The sequence below is a fragment of the Vipera ursinii genome, assembly GCF_947247035.1.
Source record: "Vipera ursinii genome assembly, chromosome: 6".
NCBI lineage: Eukaryota > Metazoa > Chordata > Lepidosauria > Squamata > Viperidae > Vipera > Vipera ursinii.
This window is the reverse complement of record NC_139515.1, coordinates 34,584,214-34,601,460: the sequence shown is the minus strand read 5'-3', so window position 1 is coordinate 34,601,460 and position 17,247 is coordinate 34,584,214. Positions and strand designations below refer to the sequence as shown.

General features: G+C 41.8%; 1 protein-coding gene across 1 annotated transcript in view; it reads right to left on the bottom strand.

Annotated features, from left to right (window-relative positions):
• Positions 1–398: 398 nt before the first annotated feature.
• NRCAM (neuronal cell adhesion molecule) overlaps positions 399–17,247 on the bottom strand; it is a gene marked incomplete at its 3' end in the record, with an annotated part of 181,743 nt that continues 164,894 nt past the window's right edge. Inside the window, exon 25 of the mRNA XM_083365234.1 lies at positions 399–636. Within this exon, the coding sequence (XP_083221360.1) occupies positions 399–636 (238 nt within the window). The remainder of the gene's footprint in view (positions 637–17,247) is intronic.

The window sequence follows — 17,247 nt, the reverse complement described above, 5'->3', positions numbered from 1 at the left end:
AATGTCCACAAAGACAGTGAAATTCTATATAATACTACTATAACACTCTGACAATGGGAATAGACTTGAGGGATTTAATTGAAGACTGTTTAACAAATTATGAAAAATAATTTTCACTGGCATAATTGATTTTTAGAGATATATGCAAGACTTTGCATGCATTATATTGCATTTGCAGTATTAACTGATGTTCCTCATCTTAACATCTTTATAAACAAATGCTGTGTGAAATGCTTCCATTCTGATTTAGATTTACTTTTGTTATAAATTCTAACAATTTCATCTATATGAAATTATTTAAAAAATCACTTCTATGTTTAGAATATTTGTCTCTTTTCTTATCTGTAATTTGGGGAACAAATGTATGATGTACATGTTGATATGGAACACTTCTTTAATTAGACAAATGAATTCATTGCATTAACTGGGGAAGGAGCTTCAGAACTTTCGTTTCCTTCTGCAGGTTCTTTCTCTTTTTTACCACTATATTGTCCGATAAAGGAGCCATCCTCATTGAACTGGCCATTGACTCCTTCTCCATAATCAACTAAACTATCATCACTGTCTTCCTTTTTCACAGTCCTGTCTGAGGGTGACCTGCTTCCTTTTTTCAGAGGCTTGTGATCATCCACATCACTGAAAAAAATTAAGGAGCCATCTTTTAGAAACAAATACAGCAAACATACTTTCTATAGTTAACTAAGAAATAGATGATGCATCCTGATTTTTGGCAACATTTAGTTATTACATGATAAACACAAATTAATAGAGTGCAATTGGCATGAATATACGGTACAATCATGGTTTAAACACAAGAAGCTTCCAGTAGCAGAAACCATTTTTCCCACCATACATGGGTTTCAGCTCCAAATTTTGAACCAGAATAAAAAATTGCAAGCATTAGATATGGCCTTACAGTCTTCAAATATAAAAGTTATGGTGTGCATTGAAATTAGTTTGTTAAATTTCTTAATTTTAAATTTCTACGTATGAATCAGAAATGAATTTGATTATATGAAAACATTGACTCCTTCATTAGGAAAATATAATGAATAGTATGTTCTGTTTGAAGTAATCTGTTATGTTACACATACCAGGTTTGAAATATATATATTTCATTAAAAGGAGACAGAAGAAACAAATGAAAATAGCCTAAAAAGAAAAGCAGACTCTATATCCTGATAGTGATCAGTATTTAATTGAACCATTTAAATATTTCTACAGAATGAATAAATATTTTTATAAACAGCTGTTGCCAGGTGTAGATAAAGCACAGATGTTATCTAATGTCACTGGGAAAAGTGCACAATTATATAAAATATATATTTTGCTGCTCTGCTGAAATGATAACAAATGCAAATACATAAACATTGCAGCTATGCAAAAATTGTTAACAATGTGTCATTCAGGCACACCTTACTCTAAAAAAAGTAATGCAAAAGAAATATGCTTGCTAACCTCTTTCTCTACTCAACTTGCCATAGAAACAGGAGCTTGGGAGGAAGGACCCAAGAAGAACCAAGATCACAAAAGCAGGTGTCTGACAGAGAAATGGACCGTTCTTATAACAAACCAAAGAAATGTGATTGGGCAATGTGAATGTCATAGTTCTGATAAATGAGACAATTCAAACAAATTGCAGGCATCTAAAAAGTCTTAGTAATGAAATGAAACATCGGCACTCATGGAGCGATGCCAGAATCTGAAACCTCCTCCCCCCAAACCCATCATAACACATACACAATCCCCACCCTTATTTACACGTCATAAATCACATTATCCAATTAGTTTTACATATGAGGTTTCACTTCCCATTCTGTACGTGGGCTTTTCTAATCTTCTCAAAATAGTCGTTAGAAAATTCCCTCCCTTCAAGATTCAAAGTAAAGCAGTTTAAACAAAAGGCTGTCTCTTATATTGTCAGTGCAAAAACATGTCAATGTCTGCAGCATTGACATCGAACACTTGGTGGGTGGGGGTTATAAAAAGCTGTTGTTAACTAATCAGATTTTCGCACAGGAAACTTAGAGTTGATTTTGCTTCTTCAATAGAGATGTATATTCAATAAAGTTTACCTCAAAGTCATCGAGTTTCCTCAATGTTGAATTCGCTAGTTGGACGATTAACAGCTGCTTTGGTTACATTATTTTAACATAGGTACAATTGTACACTACCTTAACAATGTAGGATTCTTTTATATAGAAATGGATTTCTTGCTATTTTATATACTGAGGTAGATATATTGGTGAATTTATTTTACAGTACGTCATGGATTTTTTTTCTATTTATGGTACTATAGAGGCACAGACTTCAACACTATTTGGTAATAAATCAATTCTAAGTGTATCAATTAATCCTTGTGAATATTTGAGTGGTTTTACCAAAATTTGATACCTTTATTTTCTTTCTATTTCTATAAAAAATGCACACTATTGTCTATGATGGGACTATCTTTTTTTTACCTGGTAGCATTCCTTGGTTGAAATATTTAGGGTTAATATATATAAAACACTTTTATAATAATCACGGTCAACCCAAGTAAGTATGAGTAGTATTCATTAATCTTTCTTTACTGTACATGCACATAATATTACAACTTTAACCCTCTGTATCTATACTGGCAAATATAGTTCTCTGATACAATTCAGGTTCTTATTGTATTTCATTTTTTTCCCCTTTACCTCTGGATTCTTACAATCCTCCCCAACAGCATCTTTAAGTGATATGAAATTGATGACAGGTGTGTCACACAATTATATACAATGATTGTTACAAAAATGTAAGACTTGGCACTTATGTGATACTATCTTTGTGGATCTGTTATTTCCTCCCACTTAAATCTTCCATTAGGTTGATTATTTCTGATTTTTAGATTTTCTCTTTTTTAACTTCCAAAAGCACTTATTCTACATTTTCTAAAGCTTAAATTCATCTTTAGGACACTAGATTCAAAGACCACAAAGGAATCAGGAATAATAATATAATGTATTCACATTTTCCATCTCTTTTCCAGTTTAAATCATTCAAAAGGGTAACCAATCTTAACTCCCTGCTAATTCCTGGAAAAAGGAACCTTCATCTAGAATCTCCAAAATGTCAATCTCTCTCTCTTCTCCACAAGCTTGACTAAGGATGGAATATTGGAAAATAGCTGATATATATTTAAATCAGCCAAGTCCAGGTGCTAGTCGTTAAGCAAAGAATTCATCATTGTTTAAATGTAGTCAGAAATTCTTCCAGCAAAATAGGAGTGATGAACAGAATCCTTTGAGGTTCTAATAAGCCAATTTGGGAAAGGATCTTACAGACAAGTAATGATACCAATACAATGAAGAAACATATGTATTCTCTCAGGGCACAAATAACAAAACTGATTTAAATCAAAGTTAGTAGGAGATACAATGGACATGTAAGTTTACCATTACCCAGTTTTGGCTTCAATCCTAGCAAACCTCTAAAAACTTGTATGAACAAATAACCCTGCAAACTGTTCATAGAAATAATGTGTAGCATTATTAATTCAGATTGTATTTTAGGTGTTATTAGAGAGTATAGGATTTTTTTATTTCAAAGACATTTGTTTTATAAATTTTTCTTCTATTCTTATTTCTTTTAGGCTTGTTTTACAAGTTAGCCATATTTATAATCTAAACAAAAAAAACATGTACATGTTTAGTTGCATTGTTTCTGTGATTTCCTATAAGCTAATAATGATGCAGATTCTAACATCTATATAATCAAAAACACACACACAAAAACAAAACTGCAGATTTACACACATGTGCACCTGCACATAGGTGTGGACAGTAGTATGGGTTTACAGTTAACAGCACATGCAAAAATATCTTAGAAAAACAGGATTTCTAGTTTTTTGCACACACTTTAAAAAACTAAATTAACATTGCAGAGGACTATAATACCGTATTTTCCAGCGTATAAGACGACTGGCGTATAAGACGACCCCCTACATTTCCTGTTAAATTATAGGGTTTGGGCTATACTCGCCGTATAAGACTACCCCTCTTCCAACGCACACCAAATAAAAATTTAAAAACATCAGATTTGATTTTAATATGGTAATTTTAATTCAAATGCTTATGACATGCAGGTGCTTAGTAGGAAAACTGTCACTTATAAACATAAGGCTATTTGTCATCAAACATGTAAACATAAAACAGTGCAAGTGGATTAAATAATAATAATAATAATAATAATAATAATAATAATAATAATAATAATAATAAGAAGAAGAAGAAGAAGAAGAAGAAGAAGAAGTAGTAGTAGTAGTTGAAGTTGGAGGGGACCTTGGAGGTCATCTAGTCCAACCCCCTATACCATTTCAGACAAATGGCTGTCCAGTCTCTTCTTAAAAACTTCCAGTGTTGGAGCATTCACCACTTCTGGAGGCAGGTTGTTCCACTGGTTAATTTTTCTAACTGTCAGGAAGTTTCTCTTTAGTTCTAGGTTGCTTCTCTCCTTGACTAGTTTCCATCCATTGCTTCTTGTCCTGCTTTCAGGTGCTTTGGAGAATAGCTTGGCTCCCTCTGCTTTGTGGCAGCCCCTGAGATATTGGATCACTGCTATCATGTCACCCCTCACCCTTCTCTTCGTTAAGCTACACATACCCAATTCCAGCAACCGTTCCCTATTTTCCTAATTCACTTTTTCACTTTTCCTAATCACTCTAAAGCTTTCCCTGCGCAGAGCCTTAAGTAACACCAGCTGCCTGCAATTAGTGCAGGTTCGCATCCCACCAGGCTCAAGGTTGACTCAGCTTTCCATCCTTCCAAGGTAGGTAAAATGAGGACCCAGATTGTTGGGGGCAATAAGCTGACTTTGTAATAATGCTGCTTGGGGGGGGTGGTGAAAGCCCTAATAAACAGGCATATACACAGAATGAAGGCTATTGCTAAGCACATTGATTTGTGCTTTAAATTGTAAGCCACCCTGAGTCTTCGGAGAAGGGCAGGATATAAATGGGATTTTTTTAAAAAAAGACCAAATGGGAGATCCGCTCCAGGTTTTCCAGCCAGCCCGCCCAGTTCCTGAGTCAAATGTGTCCTTAGAGCTAAGCCACTGCTCTGGCTGCTGGCTTCCCCACCTGCCTTTCAAGTTGGGATATACTACAGCTGGTCTTCAACTTTAGAAGGAAAGACGCCCAGACCCCAGCCTGTAAAAAATCACAGACTGCAGCTTCTTCTCCAATTGGTCCCACTTTCCCTGCACAGATTAAATGGGAGATCCACTCCAGGTTTTCCAGCCAGCCCTGTCCCTAAATTTTCAGCACCCGGTGTATAAGACGACCCCTGACTTTTGAAAAGATTTTCATGGGTTAAAAAGCCGGAAACTACGGTAAATGTTTAGGAAGATTACCCAGAGAAACCTCTCCAGCAGAAAGGGACACATTTAAGTGCTGTGATTGTAAAGATTTGTTAAGCTTTGATAAATTTGCTATCCATTGACACTGAGAAACAGGGACTAGGAAAGAAAAGGGGCAAAACAGTGCTTCAGTTAAAAAAAGCAATAGAATAGAATAGAATAGAATAGAATAGAATAGAATAGAATAGAATAGAATAGAATAGAATAGAATAGAATAGAATAGAATAGTGATCTTGGAGGTCTTCTAGTTCAGCCCCCCTTACCCCGCTAAAGCAGGAGAACCCATACCATCTCAGACAAGTGACTGTCCAGTTTCTTCTTAAAAACCTCCAATGGTGGAGCACCCACGATTTCTGAAGCCAAGCTATTCCTTTTATAGTTTCTATAATTATAGTTTCTATAATTATATAATTTCAATAATTCCAAGTGAATGAAGAAAAAATGCAGCTATCTTAAAGAGACTCACCAGGATTAAAGAAGAATCTATGTACCACAAACTCAAGAAAAAATATCTGGGTTCTTATTTATTTTATTTATTTATTTATTTTATTGGATTTATATACTGCCCTTTCCCAAAGGACTCAGGGCGGTTTACAGGGTATTTGAAACAAAAATCAATACAAAAGTTAAAAACAATTAAAAAGATTAAATCAAATCCCTAAAAAATAAAAACCCCAATTAAAATTCTCAGCCTAGGCCGGAAAGCTCAAAGAGCCATGTCTCCAGGTCCCGGCGAAATGAACGAAGGTCGGGGGGCAGTCCTAAGCTCCGCGGGCAGCTGGTTCCAGAGGGCAGATGCACCCACAGAGAAGACCCTCCCCCTGGGTGTTATCCGCCGGCAATCTTTTACCGCTGGCACCCTGAGAAGACCCTCCCTGTGGGAGCGCACTGGACGAAGAGAACTTGATGCTGGCAGCAGGCGTTCCCTCAGATATCCCGGACCCAGGCCATTTAGGGCTTTATTTGTCATCACCAGCACCTTGAATCTCACCCGGAGGGCAATTGGAAGCCAATGCAGCTCGCGGAGTAGAGGTGTTACATGGGAGTATCGGGAAACCCCCATCACAACTCGCGCGGCCGCATTCTGCACCAGCTGAAGCCTTTGAGTGGTCCTCAAGGGCAGCCCCATGTAGAGCATTGCAGTAGTCTAAACGGGAGGTCATGAGCGCATGAGTGACTGTGCGTAGGGCATCTTGGTCCAGGTAGGGTCGCAACTGGCACACCAGGCGAACCTGGGCAAAAGCCCCCCTCGTCACGGCTCCTATATGGTCTTCAAAATTGAGCCGTGAATCAAGGAGGATGCCCAAGTTGCGAGCCCTATCAACGCGGGGTAACACCTCATCCCCCATCGTTAAAGGTGGAATAGTCTGGTTAACCCAAGATGCCGATATGCACAGCCACTCAGTCTTGGCAGGATTGAGACGAAGCCTGTTTCTCCCCATCCAGACCTGGACTGCCTCCAGGCAATGGGACATCACAGCGAGGGCATTGCTGGGTTGGTTCGGGGTGGAGAAAAAGAGTTGGGTATCATCAGCGTACTGATGATACCCCACCCCGAAACCACAAATGATCTCACCCAGCAGCTTCATATAGATGTTGAACAGGAGGGGCGAGAGAACCGACCCCTGAGGGACTCCACAAACGAGAGGCCTCGGGGTGGATCTCTGCCCTCCCGTCAACAACAACTGCGAGCAGCCCAGGAGATAGGAGGAGAACCACCGTAAAACAGTGCCTTCCACTCCCAACCCCCTGAGACGCCGCAGTAGGATACCATGGTCAATGGTATCAAAAGCCGCTGAGAGATCTAATAGGACTAGGACAGAGGAAAACCCCTGTCCCGAGCCCGCCAGAGATCATTCACCAGTGCGACCAATGCCGTCTCCGTGCTGTGTCCGAGCCTGAAACCCGATTGGTACGGGTCCAGATAATCAGTTTCCTCCAGGAACAGAGGAAGCTGATGCGTCACCACACTCTCAACAACCTTCGCCAAAAAGCGAAGGTTGGAGACTGGATGATAGTTATTTAAAACAGCTGGATCCAGGACAGGCTTTTTGAGGAGGGGTCTCACCACCGCCTCCTTCAAGGTGGCGGGGAAGACACCCTCCTTCAAAGAAGCAGTTATTACTGCCTGGAACCAGCCTCGTGTCTCCTCCCGGGCAGCATAAACCAGCCAGGAAGGGCATGGGTCCAACAAACAGGTGGTGGAGCTCAGCCTCCCCATGATCCTGTCCACATCATCAGGGGAAACAGGATCGAACTCAGTCCAGATAACATGCTCAAGACCGTCCGATTCCTCCATGTCAGACTCCGCCCAGTCAGAGTGTAAGCCGGCTCAGATCTGAGCGATTTTGTCCGTCAGATGATGACTAAACTCCTCGGCCCATCCCTGTAAGGGATCCTCCCTCACCTCCTGGTGAAGAAGGGAGCGAGTCACTCTAAACAAAAAAAAACACTGCCCCTGATCAGCACAAGACTATCCAGGCAAAATCCAAAATGGGGTGGGGGGGGTGGGGAATTTCCTTCCAGTAAGGGGTCAGCAGAATCTCTGATGGGTCTGAAAGGAGTAGATTATTAATCAGAAATTTCTAATGAATCTAATGAATCTAAAGGTTGATAGAAGAAGCCACCTGAAAGTCATAAACTCTGACAAGTAAATTTCATACAAATAAGAAAAGCAGAAGTTGCTAGCTAACCTAAACTGCAAGCAGAGGAAATACAGAAATAACTATAGGAGCCGAGCTTTGTAACAGAAAATTAGATGGTGATAGATAGGATGTGCACAAAGGGGCTTCCTGGAACATGGGAGGGACAGTGGTTTTAGGCAGTCCGGATAGTTTATTGGATGATTAGGGAAGGGGCATTGAGTGTGATAGGGGAAGGGGGAATCTGCACTGGGGGTAGGATATAAAAAGGTGTCAAACAGCTCTTTAAGGTGTGGCTGAACTCCTGTGTGTATTTCAGTTCACCAAGTCTTTGCAAATGCTTCTTTTTAAATAAAAGTTTGTTACTGGAATTCCAACTGAGTTTGTTTTGGGATCTTGAGCCACATTCCAAACAATTTGGGAGCTCGTCCGGGACATCCAAACGATCCCCGGATCCCCAGGACTGGCCACCCCCAAGGGGACAGGTGTCACATCGATTTTGACAGTCTCCTGAAAGGTGACTGCTGCCGGCCCGGCACCTGTGAAGAACCGGACACTAAATAGTGGATTCCAGGAACAAAAGTAAGTCAGGTCAATTTTTTTGGGATGGCCCAAGGGTCCTAAGAGACTGGCAAGACATACACGCCCTACAAGGTGTGAATGTCCCGAGGGTCTGAAGGACTGGCAAGGCAAGGAGGTGGGTCAAGTACCAATTGCCAGGAAAGTGCACAGACCCAGGTAAGAAAATCAGGGCATTTTCACAGTTACCTGAGGGGCTGTGTGGTAAGCTGGTGTGAATCGGAGACCTGTGAGAGTGTGACTGAGATGCCCCAAGGGCCATAAGGGCTGCCACGACAAAGTGAGAGCGGACTTCTGATACGAGTTTCCATACCTTCATGAGGAGATTGGCTGGAAAAGGAGGAAGTGTCTTGGTGAAGCGAAAAGTGGTCTCACTAGGTTGGAGAGAATGAGACAGTAACCACTGATGGATAATAGATAATAGACCTTCCAAGAAGCCACAGAAGGATCAAAGAGGGGACTCCCTAGGAGATAATGTTTTCATCCCTCCTCACAGTCCCCTGGGAAAGTTCCTGGCTGGATGGAATCCTCCTCCTTATAGTAGAATGGTGAAAGATTTAGATAAAGACCTGATGATTCAATATTGTTATTTTATTTGAGGACAGAAACAAATAGATGAGGGAACTCAGTGGCCACAATTAGGTAGTTTTAATTATTTTATTTGCCAATCCTTGTATGAATATGTATTTGCTAAAAAGGAAAAGGGGATAAGGTGTCCCCTGGAAAGTCCCCTAGGGCAAGGTTGGCAGGATAAACTATATACTTGAGATAAAAGTAAAAGTATTATAATAAAGTATTGCTGTTTTAAATGCTAGCAATGGGATGGATTCATCTGGAAAATACACCTAGGATAAGAATAAAGATACCATGACTCAATATTGTTGTTTTGAGTGGCCAAGAATACAATAGAAGGAAATTTACTATCTGTACCAGGTTTCACCACAAGATGTCAACAATAACATTTAACATGCAATGTAAAAGATTTTGTTTTTTTTCTTTTTCCAAACTAGTATAGAACTTTTGTAGAATTAGTCCACATTTTTTCTTTAATTCACAGTTTAAAGAGAGAATAGGATAGTTAGCCCCCAGCAACAAATAGAAGCTTTTTAATAAAAACAGCTGAAATTGTTTAAATTCTTTGCTGCATTATTTCACACCCCGTCCGACGAGTCACCAAAAGAATGAAAGCGGAACGGGAGCTGGTTCTCCTAAGCCACGTTTATTAGCTTCAAAAACTGTTGCTCGAAGACAAACGAAGTCAGCGTTGATTCTACAGTATCATCAACGCTGTTAAATAGCCAGCCAAGCCGACACCCTCCACCACACCCCTAACCGTTTCACCACGCCCACACCCTACTTAACTCCCGCCTCCCATGATTCCTGCCCTTTGGCACCCGCCCCACCACCATTGCAGCCGGTAAGCCACCCCCCAGCCCAAACCACCCTCTCGTCCCCCGGAGCTCCGTACGCCTCCATCCTCCCCCCCAGCTCTCCAAACCACCGCGAGTCTCACCCTGAGCCCCTCCTTGTCCCGCCGGGGGTCTCCGCCACCCCCTGAGCCACTCAGGCGCCCGTCTTTAGTAGCCGGTAGATCGTTCTCTGCCCGGTTATGGCAGCCGTGCTCCCCCCCGACTCGTTGGCCGCTTCCGAGAGCCGCCGGACTGGTCTGCGGCCTCCCCAGCTGACGGGCGGGCCGCCGCTGCGCCGTTGCTCTGAATGCCGCACTTCCTGGATCCTCAGCACGGCGTGGACGCTGGCAGCCGTTTTCAGAGCGCCGCAGCTTGTCAGCTGGAGGAGGAGGCTGGCGGGAGTCCCTGGAAGCAGGTAGGCCGAGGCGTGGCTTCTTCAGGCGCTGGGCGGCCGGGTGCTGGGGTGCAACCGCGGCCGAGCACCTTCCCAGACTTTCGGGACTCCGTGGCTGCCGGCAGTTGGTTCCGGGGCTTGGCGGGGCATTTCTTGTGCGGCAGCAGTGAGTTTCGGGGTCCGGCAGGCCGCTCCGCGGGCGTCGGCGGTCTGGCGGGATGCTCCGCGGCCCGTTCGGATGTCGGGCGTGCCAGGCCCGACACATTAATTGGATTCCTTTAGTAACTTTGAGGCTTTAAGCTTTGTTCCCAAAGTAGATATTCGCCATTTTCTAAGATGTTTAAGGGAATAGGAAAGGTAAAAGCTCACCCAGGTCCTCCAGATTGCTTCATAGTGCTAGGTAGTATTTTTGGCTTTCGGTAGGGAGCGGCTTAGTGATCGGCCATCTTTATGGCCGGTCTCTTCTTCTTCAGGCCAAAGGAGATGATCCCGGATTCCAGCAGAGGGCTGCTGCCCTTCCGCGATCGTAGGGAAGTCCTCCTCTCGGTAGTCGCCCCTCCAGGGCGATTTTTGACCCTTTTCAGGGTCCTCCGAACAAGAAAGAAAAGGACAGCAGGAGACAGACTGTCCCTGCATGTCCGGAAGTGCTGTGCGCGCGAACCGGAAGCCTGACTAAACAAAATTTTAATGTACAGATAATACCACCAGAAATTATTTTAGCCTTTTTAATAAATGTTGTTATTGATGTTAAGCTCACCATGGAAAACATCATATATTGTTATGTATATACTAGGTTAATTATTTAAAGACTGAAGTGCAACATAACTAGATTCTAAATAATCTATTTTTCAAAACACACAACAGTCCAAACAGTAAAAGTAAAGTCCGAATTAAGAATATTTCATTCTTAATAATTGTTTAATTTAAAGTGGTTTAGTTGTAAGAGATGGTTATAGATTCAAAATAGTTTTCAAGAGTGTACAAAAGATACTATTTTTTTTCTAGCATCAGATAAATTAGACATATTACATTGAGAAAAATGTTTCTCATTACTTTCCTGTTACCTTTATTGATTTCATTGCAGAGATGTTAACATAGGAAATAGATTATTTTGTTATCTAATTTTACCTTCCAAAAGACAGAAGCACATGAAAAATATGAGGTTCTTTCCTGTTGACTTTTTTGAATTAGCTGTTTTAGATTCTAAAAGTTTAGTTCCTAAAGAAGTAACCTTGTAAATAATTTTAATGTCCTCCTCTAGTGCAGGGTAGGCAACCTTGGCTCTTTTATGACTCAAGGACGTCAACTCCCAGAATTCCTGAGCCAGCATGGCTCAGCTTGGAAACCTCTCTCTTTCCCCTCAGCGTGGCTGGCTCAGGATTTCTGGGAGTTGAAGTCCACGAGTCATAAAAAACAGCCAAGATTGTCTACTCCTAAAACCAATAGAGGGAGCTTTTTTTTAAAAAAAAAAAAAAAAGGTGCCGGAATGCCGTTCTGAGCGTTCTATAAGAAAAAAATCCCTGGATGTAAACCCTTTTATAACTGGGGTAACTATAGCTTAGGCTTGCTTGCCAGCTTGCAACTATAAACTGCAACCCATATATGCAAAGTGTATTGTTGAATTGTCTATGAATTTCTGAAAGTATAAAGAAAAGAGAGGGTGGATTGAAAGGAGTAGATTATTAATCAGAAATTTCTAATGAATCTAATAAATCTAAAGGTTGATAGAAGAAGCTGGTGATAGATAGGATGTGCACAAAGGGGCTTTCTGGAACATGGGAGGGACAGTGGTTTTAGGCGGTCCAGATATTTATTGGATGGTTAGGGAAGGGGCGTTGAGTGTGATAGGGAATCTGCTTTGGGGGTGGGATATAAAAATGTGTCAAACAGCTCTTTAAGGTGTGGCTGAACTCCTGTGTGTGTTTCAGTTCACTAAGCCTTTGCAAATGCTTCTTTTTAAATAAAACTTTGATGCTGGAATTCCAATTGAGTTTGTTTGTTTTGGGATCTTGAGCCATGTTACAAACAAGTCTGTGCTAGTACCATAGAGCACTATAGAATAACAAAAAAGAATATTTTAAAATTCTAACTCTACTGTACAATAGTATAGACTTCAAGCACCATGTCAAGCCCTGCCGGCTTGCCATGCGTCTGGGCTCTGCCATCCTCGTCCTGGCTCCAAACGCCGTTCCCCACACCAGCACAGAGGACCGATTCCCCCCCACCGTCGCCACCGGCCAAGTGAGGCGTTCGACTCACCGAGGCTGCAGCAGCTCGCCGCCGGTCAGATGATGCCTGTGCCTGCGTCAGACGGCTGTGTGGCGCCTGAGCGGCCGGCACCAGGGCCGCTGGCCGCGCCTACACCCAACCGGCGGGAGCGGCGCCAGGCGCCTTCCGACCAGCTGACAGACACGCCTGCACAGGTCGGCTGCACAGCGCCTGAGCGGCCGGTCCCAGAGCCGCCAGCTACGTCTACACCCAACTGGCGGGGGCGGTGCCAGGTGCCTGCCGACCATCTGATGGGCGCACCTGAGCGGCCGGTCCCAGAACCGCCGGCTGCGCCTGCGCCCGATCCCCAGGAATGGCGCCAGACGCCCACCGACCAGCCGATGGACACGCCTGCGCCGGATGGGGGTGTGACTTGTGAGCAGCCGGAACCGGTGCAAGAAGAGGACAATAGGCAGCCAGATGGACTGGACTGCCGCTGACAGCCGCCGGATGGTTGGTGGCCATGCCTGCACCGCCTCTTTCTCTGGCCGGGCCTTCGGGAGGACCAGTGGGGTAGTGGGGCAGGCCGGGCCAGTGGATCAGGGGGAATGTGACTACAGTGACGGGATGGCTGAGGTTGCATAGGGAGGGGGCAGGACGGGGCTTACCTGGTGGACGGCCCTGCGGGCTCCAACGATGTGCGTGGTGGGTGGCCGGCGTGCAAGGTGATGGGTGGGGTCTTTATGGAGTGGCGGGCGGATGCCGGTTTGTTTTGGAGGGGTGGGGTTGGGGCGTGTCTTCATGATAAAAGAGCGTTGGAGCAGGATGCTGCCAACGCTGACTTTATTGCGGTTTGCTTTGTGTTGGGAGAATAAAGTCACTCGTTCCTTGCCGTGTTTGTGTTTCATTGTTGAGGATGTCTGTGACACAGCAGATCTTCCACGCAGCTCCAGAAAAACAAAAACAAATGGTTGGTGCCAGCTGCAAAAATCACTGGATCTTGTTTGGCCATGTGACCAGGCACAAAAAACAAAACAAAACAAAAAATACTCCACTTCTGGCTTCTTGTAGGCCTGAACATGTCCAGGCAAGTCACAGAGTTAAAATGGCCACGGCAGCAGCCGAGACTGAATCCAACTCACATAGCTACAGAGGCCTGTTTTTGATCACAATTTTGAATTTCTAATGTAAGTACTCTTGCTGAATAACCTCGTTTTCGTGAAATCTCGCTAAATTAATGCTTGTATCTGGGCGATTACCTATATATTCTCTTCTATAAAAGATTAGTGCTACACAAAAAAACATTCCTGCATTCCTTTCTGTGGAATTCTTGTAAGTGAATCTTTTACCACATTTTCAAGAGTTACATTGTCTTCATAAATAGTATAAATAGGGCAGTGAAATACCCTGACATCTTTGCAACTATCATTAACGCAATAAAATAAATTTTAGCTGGACTTTTTGTCTTTTAATACTTGGTGCAACAACATTTTGATCTCATCATCAGAAATCTGTATTGTCACCATTTTTTCCTGTAGCATAGCATCAGGTTAATATAAAAAGAGGATCCCATGCACAAGGAACCCTTCTTTTTATATTGTGTTGTGTACAGATAGTCCTCAACTTACAACAGTTTGTTTAGTGACATTTCAAAGTTACAATGGCACGGAAAAAAATGACTTATGACCATTTTTCAGTTATGACCTTTGCAGCATCCCCATCATCATGTGATCAAAATTCAGATGCTTGGCAACTGGTTCATATTTATGATCGTTGCTGTCTCCCAAGGTCATGTGATCATCTTTTGTGACCTTCTGACAAGCAGTCAATGGGGAAGCCAGATTCATTTAACAGGGTTACTAAGTTATCAACTGCAGTAATTCACTTAACAACGGTGGCAAGAAAGGTTGTAAAATGGAGCAAAACTCACATAACAAATGTCTCACTTAACAACAGAAATTTTGGACTCAATTGTGGTTGTAAATCGAGGACTACATGTATCTCCTGATCCCCAATAATGAAAAAATCACTGGTACTGCTTCAGCTTCTAGAAGATCAAGTTAAGATTAAGTCCATGTTAACTGGAAACCACCCCTTCATGGATTACTGCCTTGTCGTGGCGAAGGGGCTTGCATAACTCAATGGAGCTATGAGCTATACTGTGCAGGGCCACCCAAGACGGACAGGTCATAGCAGAGAGTTCTGACAAAACGTGATCCACTGGAGAAGGAAATGGCAACCCACTCCAGTATCTTTGCCATGAAAACTGCATGGACAGTACCAAAAGGAAAAAAGATACGATGCTGGAAGAAGATGGTAGAGGACAGGAAGGCCTGGAGGAATGTTATCCATAGGGTCACGATGGGTCGGACATGACGTTGCAACTAACAACAACAACAACAACAACAACAACTGGAAAGCAAGTCCCAGTAAATTTGGAACAGTATTCTGACTAAGAACAAGACTAAATACAGTTAATACATACTTTAAAATACTTGGAATGAGTCTACTGAGCAAAATGGAACTTACTCAATTACCTATACCTAGTTAAGGGACGCGGTGGCTCAGTGGGTTAGGACGCTGAGCTTGTCGATTGGAAGGTCGGCAGTTTGGCAGGTTGAATCCCGAGTGCCGTGTAACAGAGTGAGCGCCTGTTACTCGTCCCAGCTTCTGCTAACCTAGCAGTTCGAAAGCACGTAAAAATGCAAGTAGAAAAATAGGGACCACTCCGGTGGGAAGGTAACAGCATTCCGTGCGCCTTTGGCGTCCAGTCATGCCGGCCACATGACCACGGAGACGTCCTCGGACAAGCGCTGGCTCTTCGGCTTTGAAACGGAGATGAGCACCGGCCCCTAGAGTCGGAAACGACTAGCACGCATGTGCGGGGGAACCTTTACCTTTACCTTTAGTTAATTTAATATTTAAATTTACTAATTTTTTTTATAATTGTTTTGTGAAAAAATTCTGAAATACTATGGAGTTTTAAAAATGGCACAGGCAAAAAGCAAAAGCTAAAACACATAACCAAATAAAAAACACTATTAAAATGCCTTATGAGAGAAGTGCATCCATTTTGCTTGAGTGATTAAATAATTTTTTCTACAAACTATTCCAAAGGAAAGATTAAATTAGTGCATTCAAAGTGCCACTTTGAAGGGTTAAAAGCTGTATCCTTAAAAGAACTGTATGTTAGAGCATTTAGCATTTAAAGAGTTAAACATTGTCTCTTTAAGAGATGGCCTCTGGGAAATGTAGCCTATTTGTTGGTCAGTCCTATATCTTATCTAGTCAGTGGGAGGGACTTCAAAGTTTATTACAGGATATCCTGGCTACATGCCAGGATCAAGCATCGTACATGTATCGATTGGCATCTGTAACCATGCTTAGCTGAGATGGGGAATTATTCCTTTTTACCTGTGAGAATGGACAGATATGAATATGACCAGATGTGTCTACTGCAAACGTAAGTCTCTGCTTAGAATTCCTGGACAATAAGTATTTGTTAAAAACCGTTTCGTGGAGTTTATGCTATCTGGATTGGGGCTATAACACATCTCAGTCTATGTTTCCAGAATAAAATATTTTTTTATCATTTATAGTAACACTTTATAACATTGGAGTTTTTGTTACATTTTGCTACATTTATTCTTGATTTATTCATTTTGGAGGCTTTTCTTAAACATAAATAATCTATAAAATTAAAATGCCTGTTAAATATCCTTATTTCTTCTATAGTTAATGCATTCTGAAAGTTTTGAAACTAAGACCAATACTAAATAAATCCTTTAAAACATAGTGTACAGTATTTTAAATCCTTCTTTCCCTGCCACATGATTAAGAAGACATCAAAATAACAAGTAAAATATATATTTGAGCACATATACTGGTTTTTCTTGTAAGATGAGAAAATTATAATGTGAAATTCAATCAAGTATTTGCTCTTTGCTTTGCTTTGTTTTGATTAAACTAACATTATTGTTAAACAATTATCTCATATAGGAAATATGATATATTATGTCCCCTAGTTAAATTATTCTTATGTTTTCTTCATTTTTCAAACTTGAAAGTAATAGATGAGATATTTTATAGATAGTCCTCAACTTAAAATTGCAACTGGAACCAGATTTCTGGTCATAAATCATTACAATCCTAAATCAAGGATTACCTTTATAGTGAATAGGAGGTTATGGAAAACATAAGTAAACTAAAACTAAAATAGTTTTAGTAGCTAATGGATAATTTGCCCAGCGGTTTCATGTAGATGTTGAATAGGATTGGGGATAGAATCAAGCTCTGAGGCACTCTATACTATATAAGAGGAGGCTTGAGCCTGCTAGCAACAGTGATTGGAGCTGGTAGGAAGATCCACCTTATTTTCAGTCCTCCAAGATCATCCACAAATGCAACCATTTGGTATGTGTCAAACTCATTAAGTAGATCAGACAAGGAATCAACTGCACAAGAAAGCTAAAGTTAATCTTTTATTGTGAGGGGCTGAATCTACCCATTTCATATTCACATGAATTAAGGAAATGTCTGAACCTCTTCTGCAGATTTTCTGCTTGTTGTACACTCAAGCTATGCTTTTCTGCTTGTCACCTACCTCCATCCTCTTTATTCTCTAGATTATTATAAC